Source organism: Branchiostoma lanceolatum, chromosome 15 (assembly GCF_035083965.1).
Source record: "Branchiostoma lanceolatum isolate klBraLanc5 chromosome 15, klBraLanc5.hap2, whole genome shotgun sequence".
NCBI lineage: Eukaryota > Metazoa > Chordata > Leptocardii > Amphioxiformes > Branchiostomatidae > Branchiostoma > Branchiostoma lanceolatum.
Genome location: NC_089736.1, coordinates 6,927,464 through 6,949,948, shown reverse-complemented (window position 1 = coordinate 6,949,948; position 22,485 = coordinate 6,927,464). Strand labels below are relative to the sequence as shown.

Genomic DNA, 22,485 nt, shown 5'->3' with positions numbered 1-22,485 from the left:
CAAACTTTATTGCACAACAATTGTAACAGGGATAATATATGGTATAATTTCTTTATTGATTGATGGTACAATCTCAGTACATGGCAGTGCTAAAGTGTGCTGAATTACATACTTACGTTAAAAACTTCACATAATAGATAGATAAAATTAACTAGTTACTGATTGGTCAATCATATTGTGTAGAAATAAACTCTATATCTAAAGGCAAGTCGGAAGGAATGTATTAAACATAAGAAGACTAATATCTTCTACACCTTTGCTCATAACATTTAAAAAGAACACTTCACTATTTTATCTGAGTGAATCAATCTATATGGATAATACATGATAATGCCAAAGTTAACATCAACTGTTTGTGTCAGAAATAAATGATGCAATTTCTTTGGAGATATATTGGCCCATGTACAAGGAAATATGCAAATCAGGAGAACGCATCATTCATTATGCGGGATGTACTGCACTAATCCCTCGTGGGACCTGTCAGTCCTGACAGATGGCCCCCAGGAGTTTCCTACCACCCCCCTCCCCCCTGCAGGGATTTCCCCAGGTGTAAGCTGTCACCTGTCGAGCTGTCCTATGGGGGAGGGGGGTCTTTAGAGACTTTGAAACAAAATAAAATCATTAATTACTTCAAACACTGACCTAATTTCTTCCCACATTGCAAACAAAGGAAATCTGTACAAAATATAACAGAAAAATTGTTTCACTGTTTCCAAAGAGGAGGCTCCCCCTCTCCCAATGCAAAAGTTATTCAACCAACTGGATAGATTTGTTTAAAATTATCTATTCATTCAAATAACACAACTCGATAGATTTTGTAAAGGGATAACTGATGAAAGATAATGAATGCTATTTGAAACACCTGACCATTTACAAATCTATCCAATTGCTTGATTAAGTTTTGTATTGTGCATCATACCGTCATTGATCTTTATAGCACTATACTATCTTCACTATCTTTTATTGTTAATTTTGCAAAATGCAATATACCCTCTAGAAAGAACTTGCAATGCAATTTAATTCTGTTGTCATAAAAGTTGTTAAAATCATAATTGATACACTAAGCATAAGGGCCCTTCCTATCTTATCATCTAGACCTAGTTACCAATGAATAATGTGTCATAACTTCTGATTTATGTTTTATAAACTTTATGTCTGCCTCACTAAGTACAAATAGTAAAGGTTAAAACCTAAAGAAGTCTGATTGTTTTTGTCTAATATCCAATACATTTCCCTGATGTATTCTTATATTCCTCATTTCGTTAGAATCAAAACAGCCCACAATCAAATATGTTAGTTTTTCTGAAAGGCTCAATATCAATGTTATATTTCTTTGCTCAATATCAATGTTATATTTCTTTATCACAGTCAGTACAGTTAGGTGGTGGTAGACCAGAAATAGCTGTACCTTTCCCAGTGCACTAACCAGAAGAATATTATTCATGCAGATGGTATTTTGAGCGTAGCCTGGAATCCATCTATATCCCATCTCCAGTTGGCTCCTCTGATCAGTAGTAATAGCCTGTGCCCGGTTTCCATTCAAGTGTTTGGTCCTTACTTCGTACATTATTTCAGAAATCAAATATTTCTTAGGAGCTAAGTAAAACGGGGAGTCAAACTTCTGAACGCTTGTCCTAACTCTGCCGCTTTGTGGACTGTGCGACTCAAGCCAAGGCCAATCAAAGCGAACTCTATCCTATAGTTTAGGCAAATATTCAAATGCGAATTGTTCCTCTATCAACTGTGCTGGACTTTTCTGCAGCGGAGCTTTTTACCTTTAGCATACTGAAGTAGCAGAGTTAGGCAGCAGGGAGAAGGTTAAACGAGTGAAATGTCAGACCCCTAATCTCTAAAATCCGTACCCCACACAATAGATATTTTAGAGACCGGGGGTCTGGCATCCAGGCTATGAAATGTTAGGAGTTAGAATAAGATGGATTCCAGGCGAGTATTTTGAGCCCTGGATGCATAATTATAAACATCGGGGTAGGAATATCTGACACTGATCCTCGGTGACAAATGTCCAGCCATGAATATCCATCAGCTTTTGCTATATATTCCAATTAAAATTCCGTCAATTGTATCATTTATTAATCAAGCCGGCTGCCTGAAATTGGCGCACTCCTAGAAAAAAGAGTGCTTAATCAATATAAGAGCCTTAAGGTTATTAATCTTTAGATTAAGAAAATCAAAACTTGACTCCATTTTTCCTACCGTAAGCTCCGTCGTTTATCAAAGACAAAATAAGCTGAATATTGCACAATTTAGTGTATCTCGGAGACACCTGCAATATGAGATAACAGAATTTTACACTGCTTTACGGCAAATTTTCTGAATAAGTTCTTTTCAGCTGTTGATGTTACATATTCTAAAGAAATAACTGTCAAAATCATCATCTTTCAAGAGAAATGTACAGCATTTATAGTGTAATATTATATTCAACATACGTCATTTAATATCACCAACAAAAAGTCGCAAATATCCTGAAAAATGGTCTGTCAGAAAGTTGTGTTTCCAGCAGAATAAAACCATATTGATATCTTCTGTTCTCGGAAATATCAGATACTGACATGACGTATTCTGATATATCTCTGATATCTAGCAACGGACAAAAGACAGAGAAAAACCTATTCATGCGTGGGCGTCCACTGATACGTGGTCAGGATGATTATGAATCAAATAATGATGAAATCATTTGAATTTTTCTCTAAAGTTTTGGTGTTTGGCCAGAAGTGTCATGAAGGCTATTTCATCTGCCACAAAAATAAACTTTCAAATTTGCTGGACTCTGGAGTTCTAGAGTTAACCTTCTCCCTGCTGCCTAAACCAGTAACCAATACAAATTTGGTGCAAAACGGCTAACTTAGCAGACTGAAGGTTATTAGCAACCAGTTTTTACTACTGCACAGTAATGTTGCTCTTTAATTCCAGTCAGACTTAAGGTCTTACACTACCCCTGCCCTTGTCATCTCCCAACCATAGAAATATGGGCTGGGCGCTGTTTCGGATAAATCACTTCTTTCCAAACCACGGGTGGATTCATGCGGCGCAGGCCTTGTTCGATCGGCGGCGTTTCGGTCCAGTGGACCCGTGTATTGCTCCCGCCGTCTACAGCTGAGCCAAGGTCTGACCAATGGTGGGAGGGGCGGATAAATGACCGTAACGGATGGACAAACACGTGCCGCAAGGGTGGCCGATAAATCACTCTTTTGGACGCGAGCTTTGAAGGAGGGTAAATGTCAAGTAAAAACGTCTGTTTTATGTCACAGTTATGTCAAACAAAATGGTTTGTACATGTGTGTTGTTATCTTCAGCATGTGGCTTGCTATATGGCTGATTGTTTAACCTTTTACCTTCTAATGTTGCCTGAGTACACAGAATTCATATTAGTTATGGGTTAGGCTTTTGGAAGAGGGTTAAACGAGATGGCTGTGATAAAGTTAAATTCAATACTGAAAGAAAGATGGAGAATTCCTGGCTTTGTCTTCTCATTACTTTAAGAAGTAATTATGCTAATTAGGCACCTGTTTTGCCCTCCCTTTCACATAGTGAAGAACCCAAATAAAGAAATAAAGAAATAGAATAAGTGAAAGTTACTGTGTTACAGTAGGGTCTTAGGATTGATACAGTGTAACACCACTGCCAAATGTGATGTAGAGGGGTTAAAATGTTTCACCTCCCAACATAAAATCAATGGCTGAGGAAAGAGGAGACCAGAATTAAGTCAGAAAGCTGAAATTTGAGTCTATTCAAAAAACTTTCTAGACTAGTATAGTGCATGCTCACATGTATGGTCATCATGTTTTGTACGTACCACTGGATTTAATTCTTATTACCAAGAGGCTGTGTGTCTGTTTGTGTGTGTGTTTGTTTGCTTGTTTGTTTCTTTGTGAACAGCATAACTCAAGAAGTTGTGGATGGATCTTTGGCCTGTTGGTAGGTATTGGCAAGATGAAGACAAGTAAATCATGTACCAACTGTGTTGTGATAGCTCGTGTTCTAGAGATGCTGTGATTGTGGTAGATTGCTCTTGGGGCAGAGAGTGATTGATGTAGGTTTGGGCCCCCTAGCATATTTTTTGGAAATGCATGGGCTGATTTTGTTAGAAACTTTGAAAGGGAATAACTGAAGAAGGAGTTGACGGATCATCATTTACTTTGGTATGTAGTTAGCTTAAGCAATGTTTGATCTGATTATGCAAATTAGCATCCAATTTGCATAATTGATGAAGAAATTTGGCATGGCACCCTATGGGAAGGAGATTTTAGGCCAAGTCAGAAACAGTCAGGATGTTGCCCCTGAAGAAGAAAGAACCTTTGAGCATGAAGCATGTGAATTATATGTTTATGGATCCTGTGCCACAATTTATGTAGCCATTTGTATGTCTTCAGAGATAAATGTGAGACTAACATTACGGTGCTGTTAAACGTACCTGTGGGTAACGTTTGTCACTTCTTTGGGACTTGTCACAGATTGTCATCAATCTAGCGGTCTCCCACCTTGTTAAGCTATATGAAAGGGGGTTTTATTCTTGTTTTTGGAGTGTTAACGATAGTAAATCATGTTTAAAAAGTTTGCACAAAGTCATAAATTGCAGTAACAATCTGTTACATACTTGCTACTTAACTGTATGATATAGTTTATTTACAAATATCACGGTACACCATCACTGATATACTGATGCATTGGTATCATAACTTGTAGACATGTAGATCCATTAACTTACTGACAAGAAGAAAAGAAACTGTTCATATTACTCAAATAGAAATTATGGCTCGAAATGTTAGGTGCATATAATGCACTTCTGTGCACCCAAAATTTGAGCTGTGCACTTAATATTTGATTGTGGGTGCACCGGTGAACTTTGATATTTGTGTAGGTAACGTATGCTAAGATATTATAACTGTCCACTAGTAATACTAGTATACAGCATATTCTTGATAACTAACTAAGGAAAAATAAAAAAACCTTTAGTCGCGGCGTCATCATTTCGATGGCAACGCAAAAATAAAACCACCTCAAACATTTCAAGATATAAAGTAGTCTAAACACCTGCAAAAGAAAAGTTTCAAACATCCATTTCAATGATTTCAAAGTCAAATGAATATGGCAACACCTTTCCCACACCCAATATCCCAATGGAATTTTTGTGGACTTATATCCCCCCCCCAGGAATATTTGGTCCATCCCTAATACTAATGTACCTGAGATGAATTCTAATGTGGCATAAAACACAGTACAAACTAGGTCAGAATCATTTGTCATTCTAACACTACTAAAAGCCTGTCCCTATATCCCATCCTCTCCCCATTTTTCACTGGTCCTGTGTCTATCCCATGGCAAAACACAGACTGGGGGACAATCTAAATGGGTCGAGGCTCAAACTGGGGCTCTACAAGAAGAAAGATTGGCAAGAAAATCACCAAACGGCGCGGTCGTAGGATCTTTAGCAGACTTCAATACAATGAACCACGGACAAGGATCTAAGGCAGCCTTTTGCTTAACAAGACATTTGGATTCACAACTATCTAAAAAATGCCATCAGTTTGCGATTGTGCGATGATGGCACAGACTATGTGATCAGTTGGACCATAATAAAAGAATGTCAAAGTGAGAAAAAAATAACTGAAAAAAGGACAAATAGGCTATTAACATACACATACATCTGGTAGAATCCTAATGTTACTGATTGAAACTGAAATTTTTCACTTGCCTAGAAAATACCTTACGGAAAAGGAAATTTCAGTAGTTAGTCCAAGAAATTGTTTGTAAGATATTGATTAGTTTGGGGATCAATTTCCTTCACAAATTTTAAAAAAAAAAAATTTTCTTCAGCAAGTACAACCTTGATCTTCATGTAATAATCAAGCCTTACAGTATAAAACATTGTATTGTACAGAGACATTAACAAACACACCATGCATCATACACCCTTAATAATGTGTTCTCAGAAACATTATTATCAATTTCAACCAGACTTGGGCATGCAGCAACATAGAACATATTGATTTGTGCAGAATTAGCCTGGAATCCTCTGAAGCTGCACATGCATCACTCCAGGCCAACTTATGATACATGTAGAGCTCTGGTCCAGGCCCGGCTTTACATACAAAATGACATATTATATCAACGCCATCCTTCAAAAGCCATTCTAATTATATCAATTGTTTGTTGGCATCTATTGATATCATACTGCTGGTACATATTCTTTTCTTGGAAGCAAATTCAAAATTTAGTCATCAGATCTCAAAGAAAACGGAAAAGATTTAATAGTAGCAAAAAAATCAAAAGTGACCATATTAGGAGCCAGGGATAAGGCAAACATTATGCAAAGCTGTGTTCTTTGAATAATTATTCATACTATCATAGAAATATTGATCTAGCCTCTACCAGGCTCCGTCCTATCGCTGGCAAAATAGTCGATAATGGAGCTTCACTGTATAGCGGACTACCCTGTATAGCGGACTACCTCGGCCGATTTCTACTATTTTCCCAGCGATAGAACGGGGCCTGGTAGAGGCTAATATTGATCAACATCGTCGATATGAAGATGATTTTGCTAACAAATTGTCCTTGCAGGTCTGTCTGCCATGGCCATGTCAGCGTTTGCTATAGAAATGTGAAAAGCAATTTCTTTTATTTGTGGGTAAAAGACTGACACTGGTAGCGGTCCTTTCGCCTAATAAAGTGACAGCTCAATGATGACCTCCAGTGAGTGTTGACAGTACTGCACCCGGGACTTGTTGCAACATGTTGCACATTGAAGAACGTCTGGTTTCACGCACGCCAACGCCAAACTTGTTGTTCAAGTCATGTCGAAACATTCCAAGACAACTGATAAGAACTTAAGACTGAAGCAATGTGACAGACATAGACATCTTAGGTCGATTCTTTACGAAAAGTTTTGAGACTGACAACTTGTAAACATGAGGGTCCCACGCGGTGCCCCCTAACGGTCCTCTGTTTACGTCTTGTCACTCGGTTTACTTTTAAAAATATCGATAGATTGCGAATAACAACAAACCGTGGGCATCCTAGAAGTCATAAACAACATCTACAGAACCCAACTTACCAGGTTTGCGCAACAAACGGTGTATAATTGACGAATTTGGCGAGAAAACTTTGTTTCTTGACTGCCTGACCTGAATCTTGGGTCATGGCAGGTCACGTCCCCTCGGTGACCCCCAGAAGATGACGTCATGGGCGGGACACCACTCACCAGCGACATCTAGCGATAAAACATTAATCTGCACTTTACCTAGGTTTCATGCACCTGTGCTCAGCGTGGTAAACCACTGGATGTTGTTGTTGTTATAACGCTTATTATCGTCGAAATGCATCGTGACTAGTGAACCAATAAACCCGTGAATATGTCCGCAGTGTTTCCTGTTGCATACTCTGGCTTTGGCTTTTCTAATTCATATCAATGCCAAAATCAAGAAGGAAAGCTCAACACGGAAAACCAAACTTTGCAATTAAAAAAAAGTGTACTCGGGTTTACTTCTTACTACATACTAATTTTGCTCAATATTGTTGGCAACTTCTGTTGTGACATATTCACAAGCTTCACTGCAAAAACATTACAAAAACGACAGCAGAAAATGCACACAGGTGCAGGTTGCATTGATCAGCATTTCCTGCAGTTCTTTCTTGCTCCGACAAATGACGCTTTTGTACTACTAACCACATCCGAACGGAGAAGAGCTGGTGGCGGTCTGTACTGCCGACCTTTGCACCATCTTTCAGAACGAATAAGGGGCATGTAAAGGGCCATAAAGCCTGAAATGAAGGGTAAAGGGAAGGGAAACCGTCATCCTTTTCAAACATTAAATCGGTACTGTTTGTTAGCTTCTTGTATTCATTGCTGGATTGTCCACGTGCACCCCTTATGTTCGGCTGAACTTGCCCTTGTGCTTACGTGGTGGTTCGCATGTCCTCAAACGATCCCGCTTTCCGGTTGTTCATCTTTCCCGTCCTTAGATGACCCTGGCGTTCATAGGCTGATGTGACCGTGGGGCTGTGGGGAAGGTTGAAGGGAAAATCGCTGTCTTCCTGCCTTCAAATAGAGTTACTGTCGTCATCATCAAGGCTTAGCTTCACTCAAAGAAGATTAAAAAGGATGTGGAGGCTACGTGTGTGATAATGAAAACGTTTGTAAAGCTGTCTCTGGCTGGTCGAGATATGCCATGACAGGATAAACGGTTTAGCCCCGCCTGTAGAGATTGGTGGTCAATGTTGGGGCTGCTTTTGGGTGCTGCGGTGTCACGTATCCTCGTCCTTCTCATTCTATAAACTTATAGATAATTATTAGATAGATAATGCGCATCGTGTTAGATTATGCGACTGGTTTGCAAACGATCCGTCTGTGTATAATGTTATATCATTATATTATGATAACATACGATTGGTTTGCAAACCATCAGTATGTGTATAACGTCATATCATTATATCATAATGACTAATTTTGTTTTTTAATGACTTACTTATATTACAACAAGTTATTACAGTATCATTAGAGCAGCGAAATACAACAGGTATTATAGGTCAATCACGTCCTCCATATTGCGTAGATAGCTTGTTTTAAAATTTCCCTCTGTGAAAATATTTTTCTATTCACCCAGCTCTTTCCAGACCAGCTCAAGTGCGTAGGAAGATGCGGATGACTGTCTCCTTTCTTATCAGCTTTTGGATAATAACTTGAAGAGATAACGGTGGCATAAAGTGCTGACCCGATATTGGAAACTGCTTGCTGTAACAAAGTGCCAGCTGAATCAACCATTTCAGTTGCTCATGTCAATATCACATCGTTTATAAAAGTCGAGCCAAAAATATCTAATCGTAACAGGATTTACTCGACACTGTTGTGGTTATCGCCTTGGTCTCTAACTTTTAAGCTGACACTAGTACTCATATGACCGCTCAATATTTTCACGAGAATATGTTGTAGAGTTTCCTTGAAGTTTGATAGAGGGAGAGAGAAAGCGATGGAGAAAGATTGAGAGACGGATATAACTGTAGAGGGAGAGAGACGATAGGTAGAGAGCATCAAATAAGAACAAAGAATTAAACACACACACACACACGTTAATCTGTCAAAATCAAACTATTAACTGTACATTCTACAGTTGTTGTAACGTTATCACATTTTGCAGAGAGTGGAGAAAAGTCCATTAGAAGGGAGGATATTAGAAGGATATTACTTATTGGACATTCTTTTACATTTGGAACTCTTGTCTTGCATTTTGGACATTAAAAACCGAAGATGAAATTACCATATTACTTAGCTTGTGGCGTTTTTATAAACAAACTGAAGTGCTGTCCCGGGTGCTTAGCTGAAAACGCGAGCCGTAGCGAAGTCGCATACTGCACCACAGGCTAGCTACTTGAAAAAGCATCATGCTTCATCTCAGCTTGGAGTGGAAAACCCTCCAGCTCTATCTCCACTTACAAGTTACTCTCCAAGCAGAGGTTGGTCGAGTAGTTTTATGTCTAGTCTAATTGTGAATTGCATGCTTTCCGGTTTTTTTCGCTTTGTCGAAACTTAGAAATCTACTCTGCCCTACTCAGAAATCTACGTAGCTACTTTGACTCTACTCTGTTCTACTCTACTGGTCTTCTCTTCTCTTCCGGTAAAATGCTGCCGCATACCAAGACAGATATATTCCATATGATATTATCCTGCCCTGTTCATATATCTACCTATGTAGGCCAATCTATATACAACTCTATGCAAAAACGAGACAATGTTTTACATCCCTGACACAGAATACTATCATCGTTACCATTACATTGTATATTATTTTAGAGCATTGGACATGTTGGAGTGTACATTATTAGATCGATTATCTCCACCGTTATTCATGTTGTAGATTAGTTCTTTGAAATTGTTAGATATTAGAAATAGCCAATTGTTATGCATCTACAAATTGCCATACATTGTACCCGTTGCAGTTGTCGCGCAATAAAGTTATTTTTCTTCTTCTCTTCTCTTTACTCTAACCCCTGCCCAGTGGTACATCCCATCTCCTACGTCATTGCTGACCCGTATTTGAGGACACGGAATAAAGGTCACATGGTCGCGGCCCGGTCGGGTGCCTCTGCCAATGGTCCTTGGCATTCTGAAAAATTGGCTCGCACCCTGCATAGAACACGTAGGCTCTAAATAAATTAATTTCCAGCCATTTGGAATCGCTGAAAAACGTGGCTGGAATGAAAATCAACTAGCGGCTATTCCTTCCCAATAAACGGAGTGTCCGAAAGATTTGGGACAAACGTTAACGCATGCAAGTCGGTGTTTCCAGTGTAGTTGATTCAAATCAACATATAAACACACTCTGTATCTATTGTTATTTCTTCGTCGTGCAAAGTCACCAAAATCTAGATAATTTAGCAAGTGAGAATCTATTTTTTTGCCAAAATATTTTCATTTATTTGATCATTCTTAAGACTTTTTGTATGATACGGTCAGGCTTAGTCAAATTCTATCCCAGTCAAATATCGCCATAAAAACGTCGCTAACGTTCGATTTTTACGTTACTAAAAGAGACAGACTAGTTTACTCTGGTTTGTCAGAAAATAAGGAGCTGTTTTCGTCTGTCAAACTCGACTCCATTTATAGACATTGACCCACTTCAGTGCAATGTCGTGCGGCGTAGTGGTGAATTGCGCATGCGCGGTCTGGGTGCGATGACGAAAATGATGACGTTAGTACTGTACTGTAGGTGGCGCCCTCCTAGATCCTAGACAAACATAACACAGTTCTACTGTAGCAATACGTAACCACGTACCATAGTCACAAGCCATCCATATTGTCAACAGTTATGCTAAAAGTATAAGACACAAACAAACAAATAAACACACAAACGCATATGCATACATCACAAAACACACACACAAATTAAGCACACAAACACACCCAGAAACACACACACACAAATAGACACATTACGTCCATAGCTATCAGTAATTCAATTGTGATTACCTTGCTATGGCGTAAAAGGCTGGGCAGGAGAACACACACACACACACACACACACACACACACACACACACACACACACACACACACACACACACACACTGATCTGTCCTGCCACACCCCCAACGTTACACAGCGCTATGGATATACATGTATGTATAAGTAAGGATTAGTGCGCACTCTCTACAAATAGAAAAGGGCCGACATTATGGCACCAGCCAAGGAGAGACTGTGTCCAACAGCTTGTCTTAATGATATTGAGAACGAATTCCACTTCATAATGGATTTCCAACCTATGACAAGACCGGCAGAAATTGTCTAAATCGATTGTATATAAGTCCGGTAACATGCTGCATACCAAGACAGAGATATTCAATATGATATTGTCCTGCCCTGTTTATATATCTAACTGTAACCTATATAGGCCAATTTATATACAACTCTATGCAAAAACGAGACATTGTTTTACATTCCTGACACATCTACATCTACATCTACATCTACATTGAATACTATCATCATATACTACACAGAATACTATCATCGTCATCATTACATTGTATACTGTTTTAGTCATTAGAATGCACATCGGTTGCAGCAGCGGATGGCGTGATCGATTGTTATTCATGTTATAGATAAGTTCTTTGAAATTGTTGAACATTAGAAATAGTCGATGGTTATGTATCTACAAATTGCCATACATTGTACCCGTTACAGTTGTCGCTCAATAAAGTTCTTCTGTGTTTCTCAGAATCCTCGAAAATACAGGTTTCCGTCGACTTGGTGAACACCTCTTTGAATTTCAATTGTCTGACTTACGTAACCTGCCATATTATACTTCAAACAGTTGCTACAAATTCCCCTACCTTTTCCTATGTCAATAACCCTCAAAATGATCTTCCTACCAAAAACAAATCTTATCACGCCAAACTTGGGACATTTAGTCTTCCGTTGCCTGCAAAGCAGAAATAAACCCGACTATAACAATAATGAATACAATCTTACAGTATAGAATCGTACAGTATTGAATCTTACATATCAAACACCTGTTCTATATTCACTGTCTCTTAATGTACATTAGCATGTTGCCACTTGCAATTAACCGTCGGACACGAAGCTGCATTAAACATTATTATAATCTTACGTAAAGAAAATGTTTGGAAAGTTAGATTTGAGGAGAGAGTCATTGAAATGTCGGAGATGGAAGTTATAAGAAGTTTCTAGACTCTCAGTGACTGATTTGAATAGGCCGAGAACATGATTTTGGCGCCAAGACTTGTGCACTTCGCTCTGCATATAGATAGCGAACTTGATTCTGCAATTTTTCACTGAAGTCAAGAGAAGTTCAACAAAAAGCAACTAGAGCATATTTCATGTTCGATGTGTGCTGTTGGTTGAACCTAACGCGATATCATAATATATTTTCAAAACAAATGTTCTTTCACTGCATCTGAGGAGCAATACTTACCAATCCTCTCCGACACAGGTAGTTTTATATATCACCCAATATAAGTAGCCATACGTTGTATCTTATTCAATTGTTGTACAGTAAAGTGAAAGCTTAACGTTATATAACGGCTTTACGTGAGTTCATGTGCGGAATGCAGATAGGGTAGTGCCAGGTGCTTTTCACAGATCGATTTTGCAGTAATATGTAACGGAAGTGCGCGATCACACATCGTTTCATGCCCTGAGATCTATCTGGTGGCGCATGTCCAAGTACGGCTTGACGGCTCACAGCTATAGTCAATATCACCAAGGCCATGAGACGCTAGCTTTATCCAGGCAGACATATGCGCTTCGAATTGTTTGTCTTTTTGAGGCGTTTTATGGTCGTTTTTGTGGTGAGCTGTGAATAAACCAGAATTGTTAGTAGCGAAGGGAGAGAAAACCAAGTTTGGCTTAAGAGTCGAGACAACAAGACACAACGTATCCATGGAAACCGTTGGCTTGATTTGGAGTCAAGTAGTATGTGATATCAAAGTAAGGCCTAGGGAAAAAATGTTGTGTTTCCGGTTGCCCAACCGACCTTAGTAAAAATGAACTTTTTTATTTATTTACCGCTGGCAAGAGACATTAAATTTTCGATCTGATATCTGAGTGACTAAGAAAACATAATCTCCAAGCAGATCTCCACGGTGCGCCGAAAATCGTATATATGCTAGCCAGAGAAGTTCCAGTCAGCCGGTAAGCTCCAGTCCGCCCCAACCCATCCAGTTCGCCCCTACGACTGGAGCTTATATTTTCCGGCTGACCGGATCTTCTCTGGCTAGCATATATACGATATTTTCGGCGCACCGTGGAGATCTGTTTGGAGATTAAAGAAAACAGACTTCCAAGCAGTCTTGCAAATTTTCATTTCACACAGTTTAAGTGAATATTGTACTTCTTTGTTCAGTTTATGAATATCATCCGACTTGTGCCCCTACAATGTAATACCCGCATGATTACAATATGATATTGTCCTTATGCAGTTTTACATTATTCAACTGTGTTTGTTGGATCAATTCGGCTGAAATCTCAAAAGGAACACACAAAAAAAGAGAAAAAAGGATCCCTACCTACCAACCCTAAGTTTTCCAGGGCCGTATTAAAAAACGCGACATTAATTTCCCTAGGCCTAGGTAAGAAGACTAATTCTGTCTGGCAGACACCGATACTGCGAAAATCATTGAGTTACATAAGAAATCGCAACCCACTTCCCCTTTAATACACAGCCGAGGCGTCATTCCTGGTACAAGGCGAGGTTTTCGTGGAATACTCTGTGTGGCGTTTTGAATAGTACTGATCGGTTTGGCTCTCTTTGGTTACAGTACGTTAGCCTCCACTGCAGACTTCACTGTGGGCGTTTCAATGTCATCATTTTATGAATAAATGAATAGATGAGCGAATGAGTGAGTGAGTGAGTGAGTGAGTGAGTGAGTGAGTGCGTGAGTGAGTGAGTGAGTGAGTGAGAGAGAGTGAGTGAGGGAATAATTGGATGAATGAATTAATGAATACCTTTATTGTACATTTTCGCCCAACTGAGCTAAGTACGGGTTACATCAAAGACATGTTTACAAGCATACACATATGCTGGTACAGTACAAGTCAAGTCTAGCAAATCGTTTCGGCTTCTTCTCGCCTTGGTAATGTTGAAAATCATCGGATTGTACTCGGGGCGCGCAGTCGGATTAGCAGATCGCATGAGGAATATAAATTGATCAGTGCATACTCATATATCTAAAGTGAGGGACTTTACTATATAATATAACTGAATAGGATATTTCGACAATTAGCAGTATATAATACAGTAGAGTAGGGGTGATCCGGTATGCTTGGCGAAAAACCCGCCAGTCGCATTGCACTACTGGCTACGTCCTCAGCCTGAGGTTCGACCTTTACAATCTACGACGAAGTGCCCATCATCTTGTACTATATTTGAGGTACAAAATTGACAGATTGTACAGACTTTCATTGTGGTTGTGTTCAGATGATCACGTTTACATTCTATGTGCATAATTATGACTGACAACGCCGCGACCCCCCTACACTACGTTATCAGTCTGTATTTAGCTCCCTGGTCTCTCAGATATTTGCAATAGCTTCTAATCTTGGATACTGACTAGTCTCTACCAGACTAACCGCGTCGGCTATAACTTAGAGAGAACATTTGCCGGAGGACTTTGGCCATGGGGGGTAATAACATCCAGGGTTGCAATATTGGACCTTATCTCCGTAGCCTGCGACTCCCTTCATATAATTGACTCTATTTGGCCAATTTCTACTCTTTTCCCAGCGACCCGCAGGGGCTGGTAGAGCCCCTAGATACTGACCAGGGAGCTATACGATATACGGATGGATGCCAGACTACCCCGTATCTGCTTTGCTTGATGAGAAGTTGACAGCCTTGTTATCGAAGAACGCACTCTAATCGCTCAGTCTGAACAGTTCAATCTTCCGAATTTGTTGACATCAAATCCTCCGTCGTTTCCATTCACCTTTGGTTTGCTCATTGAGACGATCCCGAGAGATTTCATAACGACTGTGCTAGCCTATATATACGGAAGTTCTCCGAATGACTCTGTACGTCTAGTTCCTCTAAATCGACTAATGGCGAGGTTGCAGACCTCTACCGGGATCCAGACGTAGCCTGAACTCAATCAAGCTCCTGTAACGGCTTGCCGCCCTGTAACCGCATAGCCGCCCAAGGCCGGGAGGGGACAGAAATCCCCGGACAGCTGGAGTTTGCGTTATACTTACATAGACTAGATCCAGACGGCGGTGGCAGCAACGTGTAGAAATGGGCCAGATATACAGATAACATACCAGAGGAGTTGGCCAGCCTATAACGTTAGATGTGCAGTTTACCACGCCATGGACTGTATATATCGGCTGGCCAACTCCTCTGGTATGTTATCTGTCTATTTGGCCCAGTCTTCTCTTTCCAGCCACGTCTCGGGAGCCCGATGGAAGCTAGACTTTTGTGGGTCGATACATATTGTAGTTTCGAATCCTCTCTGTACTGGATCATGGAAAACTTGAAGAAATCGGCCGGTCATTCTCATTGTTTGGCCCATTTTTACTATTTTTAAAGCCCGCAGAGGAGCCTGTCTGGTAGAGACTACATTTCCTCACGTTATGAAAAGCCACGCCATCGTCAATCGATATGGAACCGTCTGCGGTACTGGGCTATACGCCAACATTGACAGACGGCTGGACTCAAAAGTGGGTAACTCCTCCTTGTTGGAAGGAGCAGCAATCTCCAAGCAGATGTTGGGAGGATTCATAGCATTTAAATGTGTTTGTTTGTTTCGCATAACCGGGAAACCGCCAGGATGGTGTAGGACAGTATCGTGTTTGCGTGTGTTTGTACTGTAAGGTTTGATCCACTCACACCGGGAAGGACCCCTACTCTTTTCGATTAGCGTGGTGGGTTCTTTAATGTGCTCTAGGTGTGACTCTACTTAAGCACGGGACCTCCATTTACCGTCCTGGCCGAGGGACGCCCCTAGCCTAGGTACTCATTTTCACATGAGTGAAGTGAGGAAATAGATGTTAAGTGCCTTTCCTGCCCCATTAACGCATTGGGGCCTGCTTTTGATTCGAGCCCAGAGCCTTTAGATTCTAAGTTGTCGACTTGTCATCAAAAAGGGGCAGTCAGAAAACGCCACAACCTGGCCTTCCGACATCTGCTTGGAGATTAGGAATAGCTTGCTTTCCCATTGTCGTTCCGTGTCAACACAATGTAACCCGATATTCATGACGTCATTCGGTAGCGTTAAACACCTGTTGAAAGAGACGTCTGGATGATATCATTCATTACGTTCCCTTTATCAAGACGGCGAGCGCTGAGGGACCATACAGCGACCAAAATCGGAATATGATGCATGATGAAAAGTATAAAAGACAACAAAACACACGAAAATGTAAAAAAATGTTCTTTATTTGTTGAGCGGTCTATGATAATATCTTTACCTGTTTGATGATCGGCACACATATTGACCCATCGCCGTGCAGCCTTGCTATCGAACCGAAAAACGGCTTGTTAGACCGCCAACTTTACTTTAGCCTAAAATGTCTCACATGTAACGTCATACCAGTCAATGTGAACAAAAACATCTCCCGAAAATAGTTTCATCAAGTTGGTTGAATATTGGGTATTGCAGTTTTCTTTTACACAACCAGTAATGTCTCTCACCTGCTTAAAGAGAAAATGTCGGACCACATTGCCAGAAAGAAAGTCTAGAAACAAGACTGTACTAAACTGGGAGGGGGCCATGGTAATAGCCAAAGAGGATAACGGGTTATCCAATTGATCGATTTTCCCAGCGATAGGACGGGGCCTGGTAGAGGCTAAAGAAAGTCAACCCCGGTGACGAACCGGGACGAGGGGGATACAACTTAGCCACGTTTGGAATTGTGTTCTTGCCGCAAAAGCGCCACATACATCGCATAAATATAGTGGCGAGAAGCAGCACTCCAGTTAGAAGCTCTGAGGAAGATATCTGACAGACATCGAAACGTAAGCAGGTGAGAGATATTACTGGTTAACGTTATGTAAAAGAATACATGTACTAAAGTACTCTAATATCGAACAGAACAACTCGCCTATCCGATTCATGCGTAGGCGTTTCTCACAATAGCGTGAATCAAGTTGATTAACGCTCAAAATTTAGAATCATCAAAATAACGTTAACACTTTTCTCTTGAACGTCATCCAGTAACGAACAATACGAATAGACAAATAAACGTGTCTTTTCTATTCGAAGTTTAACAAGAAGAATTATGACCCCCCGCGTGAACAATGGACTCGTCTCCATTTGACCTTGCGACCCTGACGTCATATCTGGCTCGGCAGGACGTGTTTGTAGACATGAGAGCCAGAAATTTCTGCTTGAGGCAAGCGGTTCTACTTCTACACAAGCTACCAGCGATCAACAACCCCTCAAGCCATTCCCCACGACAGTGACGACAGGATTCACACTGGAAGGGTCTGAGACAACAACGATGTCCGACGAAGAGCGGAAGAAGGCCGAGAAGACGTCCAAAAGGGACGGTAAGTGCGGCGAGCGGCCCTCTCTATGCAACAGAATCTCCCTGAACCTGGCCTTGGAAAAAAATCACCCTGTCGTTTGACTCGCTCCTTGACTAATGTTACAGACGATTTCATGGCCTGTTTACGTCGCCGTGTCTTCTCTTGAGATCTTTCCTGTGTGTCCATGCCTGTATTGTGGAGGAATTCGGGACAGTATTTGACCGTGTGACCGTTGTTTTGTCTGTCCCATTTTGAAGCTTGGCAGCGAAACTTGCGTTCCTATGTCCGTCTGTTGACCTGCATTGACTTTATGGGACGTGTCCTCATCAGGTCATATCTTGAACCACTACATCGTGTCAACCAAGCCTTACCTTGCCCTTTACCAAATCAAATATGTACACAAAAGTATAACATTATGTAATGAAGTTAATGTTATTATATAGGGAACGATTGTGGAGTGTAACCTTAGACATTGTGATTGAAACCTAGTATGTATTCGTTAGAGATCTTTCCTACTACACGTCCTCGCCTGTATTTTGTGGGAACTTGGGACGGTATTTGACCGTTGTTTTGTCTGTCGGCATGCCACAGTCCGAAACCTTGGCAACGGAGTTCGTTTCTCGGTCCGTCTGTTGACTCAGATTGACTTTATAGCACATGTCCTCATCAGGTCAAATATTTTACGCACGATGTGTCGTATCAGCCTACCCTGACCTTGTACTTTACTGTTAGTCACCGCGACACAAATCAAATATTTTACGTACACAGTACACAAAACGTTATGTATTAAAGTTATATATAACTATAAAGGACAATTGCGGAGTATAATGTTAGACATTTCTTCACTAGGTCAACTTTTGACCATGACTTTGGCGTTATTATTGTTCAAACAAGTACTGTAGTTCTTGATTTGTTATCAGTAACTTAATTTCAACTACTTTAACAGTCACTAGTCAGTCTCTACAATTTCATCATGGCAAATATTTGATTTCTAACATTAGAATTTAGACACAGTGATGTTTCTTCCCACTGTGAACTCCCTTCACCAATTGCTAAAATTACGAACCGCAATATTAAATGGACTTATTCTTAAGTGGTCACATGTTTTGTGGCTCGGCCATTAAACTTTTGGGTAGTACTTTTTAGTAGTATACATGTCCAAATGTGGGATGTCTTATATTTGATGAGAGATATGGACAGATGTCATAAGCCACAGACAGTTATTGCTGGAATGTAGATGTTATCATTTTGACTGTTTGGATAGAGAGATATATTGTTCCTATACAAACAGTAGAGAGGTTCTGACATTACTTAACGTTACTGTAAATCGTCTTTTATAGAATCTTTTGCAGTTTTGATATGAATTTGGATTGCTTTAGATAAATCTTGGGTAACACGTCTGATAATGTTATAAATACAACTATCTGCCACTGTTTGCCTGTGAAGCTAGGTGTGTTACTCTAAATGGCTGTAATATTTATTTATTGATTGATTGATTGAACAATACAGATATAGAATTGCCATTCTCTTTTAATGGACATTACTTTATTACACTGTGTAGTGTGTACTATTACCAATAGATTGGAAGAAGGATAATGTCTATATTGGCTGCCTGGTGTAAAACCCTATAATATAACTCTGTATAAAACAATTTCAAGATTATTCACTATTTAGGGTACATGTACTAGTATTCACTGCAATGCAAGGTCTTGGTGGTCCCTTGGATAATGTTTCCCATTGACAAATTAAGAGCTCTATCTACATTGACCACCTGTCCACATAGACCAGATTGTATTGTTCCCCAGAGTGTTTTTCCTCAGGCAGGTTTGACTATATACATATCAATGCAAAATGAAATGTGTACAAGTAGTATGCTTTACTGTAATTCTGTATCAAGGATTGTGATCCTGCATAAATAATGACCAGATGTGAATTTTATTGAATGCTCGAGTGATTTTCTATTACTCGCGCACACCCACATGTTGCTTTATGAAATGATAATTGTCTGGATTATGGGCTTTTATGATGAAGATGAGAGGCTTTATTGTGGATTGAAGTGGTATTGTTGTATTGAATTTCTGACGTGCTTTGACAGAGTCTTCAGTACAATTGTTTATCTGGGTGGGGTACTGAAATCTATGTTTGATTAAAATCTAACTGTCCTTTTTGAATGTTTCTATAGGTAACCCTATGATATTCGCTCTTTTTTTTTTATTGAACATGTGTACCGTAAGTTCATTTATTTTCACAGGGACTTAATGTTATGGTAGAAGAGGAAAGAGGTTTTCCGATATTTTAAGTTTGCTGTCCTCAAAAAGAAAGATGTTACAAATTAACAATTATTGCAAAATTGTGAAAAAGTTCAAAGGTGATTGGAAAATATATTGCAGATATTACCTTAATGAAATTTAAATTTTGTTCTAACATAAATTATCAACAGTTGCATGTAGCATAGTGGTTTATATGTAGCTTACTATGTAAGAAAACGAAACTTTGTCTTTTTTGTGTTCTATTATTGTATGAATGGACAAAATAAGCTCATGTATACTTTAAAAAAAGGGAATATAATTCAGTTATGATTTCTTTACTGTCAAATGCAAAGGTCAAGTCGTAGAGCTCCCAAGAGATAAGTTAAACATATAGACAACAATCCCTGGTTGTTCATTTACTATGAGACAATGAGAATATAGCTTACTAGTGTTATAGTTACTAGTGTTAGTTTTATGTTGTTAGATTATCTTATCATGTTAGGCAGCATTTGCAATAAAGGCCTATCTGATTTGTATATGCCATGTGGGAATGTTGGCGTGTTAACATATTTATCCCCAAGGGTGGCCCATAGCATATAGCTATAAATAAAGCATAAAGCAATTGCTCGCTGAAATGTACCTTTATCATCTATGTGAATCAATATGATATTGTGTATCATATTACTTTTAAGTGACTGTGTCTCTCCTTGCCATAGTCACACAAAACCTATAGATCAGTATGTATGCTAGACTCAACTATAGAAGGCATTATCATGGACAGGAAAGCCAAAGTAGCATCTAAAGGGCATGCTCCTTTGAGAGAATGTTGGAAATCCTAACCACTGGAATGTTATTGAGATATTTTGAGAGATAACTCGATTTAGTATAGCAATACTCAGGTAATATAAGTCGTTTTAGGCACCTTTTTGCCTCTGTGTACAGAGGTTTTGTTTTCGGTGTGTCTGTCTGTTTGTATGTTTGTTTGTGTTGGTGTGTGTCATTGTTATATGAATACAGTAGTACAGTATCTGTCTGTCTGTCTGTCTGCCTGTCTGTCTGTCTGCAAATTTGTGGTCAGCTTAGAGGCTTTGCATGGATTATGATGATATTTGGTATTTGGGTAAGTGTTAGAAAGACGAAGCTCACTGCCGATTTTTGGCCCCCTAGCAGCTTCCTGGGTACTGCAGCAGAACTTTTGTTTTTCGTCCCTCTTTTCCCAGACATGTTATGGTCTTGATTTGTTTGTGAAAGAAAATAGACAAATGTTAAAGTACCATTTCACTCTCTGACCTTTTTCTGAGCCTGTCAAATTTAATGTAATTAGTCCCTTGTGGATTGATAGTATGGCAGGAAATTCTGCCGTCTCCTCAAACCCAATCAAATCGACTCCAATATTGTATAAGTAGGCAAGAAGTTATTTTCATTGAATCAATGCTTGGACTCTGTAGCCCAAACCTCCCATTAAGTTATCTTTTATCAGCAATATTGATCATGATTATTGTTATGACTAGGATGTGTCCAATATTCCAAAGGGAGTTGCATGACCTTGGCCTTCCCCTAGATGAGACAGGATCAAATTTTGATGGAACTGAAGTTTTTTTTTTAACTGTAGATTATGACTACATCTTGCATTGTATGCATCATACGCTCTTACAGAAAATGTTTTTAAGTTAATGTCTTAGGGCTGAAAAGGCTTCTGCATATTTGGGTTAGGGCAGGTAAAATAGACCAATTCCATAGCCCCACCCACCTCCGTCAAAGTAGAAATGCAAAGTAACAACATGAAATACAAATATTTGATGGACAAATTGCTGCCACTCTCTCATTCGAGTCATTGGTCAAACCGCTTATTGCCCAGCTATCATTGGTTGAACTGCTAATTGTGATGGACAGCCAGGATCGGTTTATTAGTGTTGCTTGACATGAGTGGTACAGGTAAACTTTGTTATATCAGTTGTTTGGTGCAGGTGATCTTGAAGGACACCGGTTCTGCTTCAGGCATGTAGAAAAAAGTTTCGAGGACAGGAAAGGGCATGTGAAATATCAGCATTTTCAGATGAAAAGTGATGTTTATGCTTGGTTGCATAAGTAAGTAAGACTTGCATACCCAGCACATATATGTGTATGGGCACGCACTCTGCAATGGGCTATATCGCCGCAAGCATTCATCATTTTTGTCTGTACTCTGGTTGAACTTTTGAAGACTATAATTCACTCACAAAAGCTTTCATACAGAAGCACGTCGATCGTACAAGTATCACGTTTTTATTATGGTCGTTCCATCTCGGTCCATTTTCCTTTCTAATCATATACAACGTTTTGTATGTCTGTGAGAATAAGATTTGCTTTAATAACTGTTATCCGTCTTGAGGCATAATCTGTTTTAGCACTTAAGATAGAATTACTATTTGCTAGCGTGAGCATTTGCTGGGCAAGAATGATTATAGTCTGTGGTTGTCTATCACCAGTATTGCGGTCTGGGTTGATTTTGATTTTTCAAGCCAGACGTCTGTGGAATTCCAATCTTCCTTGACCGCCGAATGCACAGAATTCCGAACCTAAAATGACTCCGTCGGAGATTGCTCTAGTTGTGCAATTTAATGGGATTTGGGATAGTATTACCTTCGTGACGTGACTTGAAATAAACTTACCAGGTATTTCATCGAGATTGCATATGGAGGTTACAACTTGCTTTGAGAGATTTATAAGCCATGGGCATTCATATCCTAATGTTCCGATTT

At 39.7% G+C, this 22,485-nt stretch overlaps 2 protein-coding genes across 4 annotated transcripts in view; one reads left to right on the top strand and one right to left on the bottom strand.

Moving 5' to 3' along the window:
• Positions 1-7,154, bottom strand: part of LOC136420924 (retinoic acid receptor alpha-like) — a 141,521-nt gene extending 134,367 nt beyond the window's left edge. The window contains exon 1 of one of the 2 annotated variants that reach the window (XM_066408054.1): positions 7,073-7,154. The gene's annotated coding sequence lies outside the window, so the exon portion shown is untranslated. The remainder of the gene's footprint in view (positions 1-7,072) is intronic. The other variant, XM_066408056.1, reaches the window with a different exon arrangement.
• A 10,133-nt stretch (positions 7,155-17,287) lies between these two features.
• LOC136449248 (thyroid hormone receptor beta-like) overlaps positions 17,288-22,485 on the top strand; it is an 83,084-nt gene continuing 77,886 nt past the window's right edge. For both annotated transcript variants that reach the window (XM_066449192.1, XM_066449190.1), the window contains exon 1: positions 17,288-17,516. In XM_066449192.1, coding sequence (XP_066305289.1) covers positions 17,468-17,516 — 49 coding nt within the window. In that variant the 5' untranslated portion in view covers positions 17,288-17,467. The remainder of the gene's footprint in view (positions 17,517-22,485) is intronic.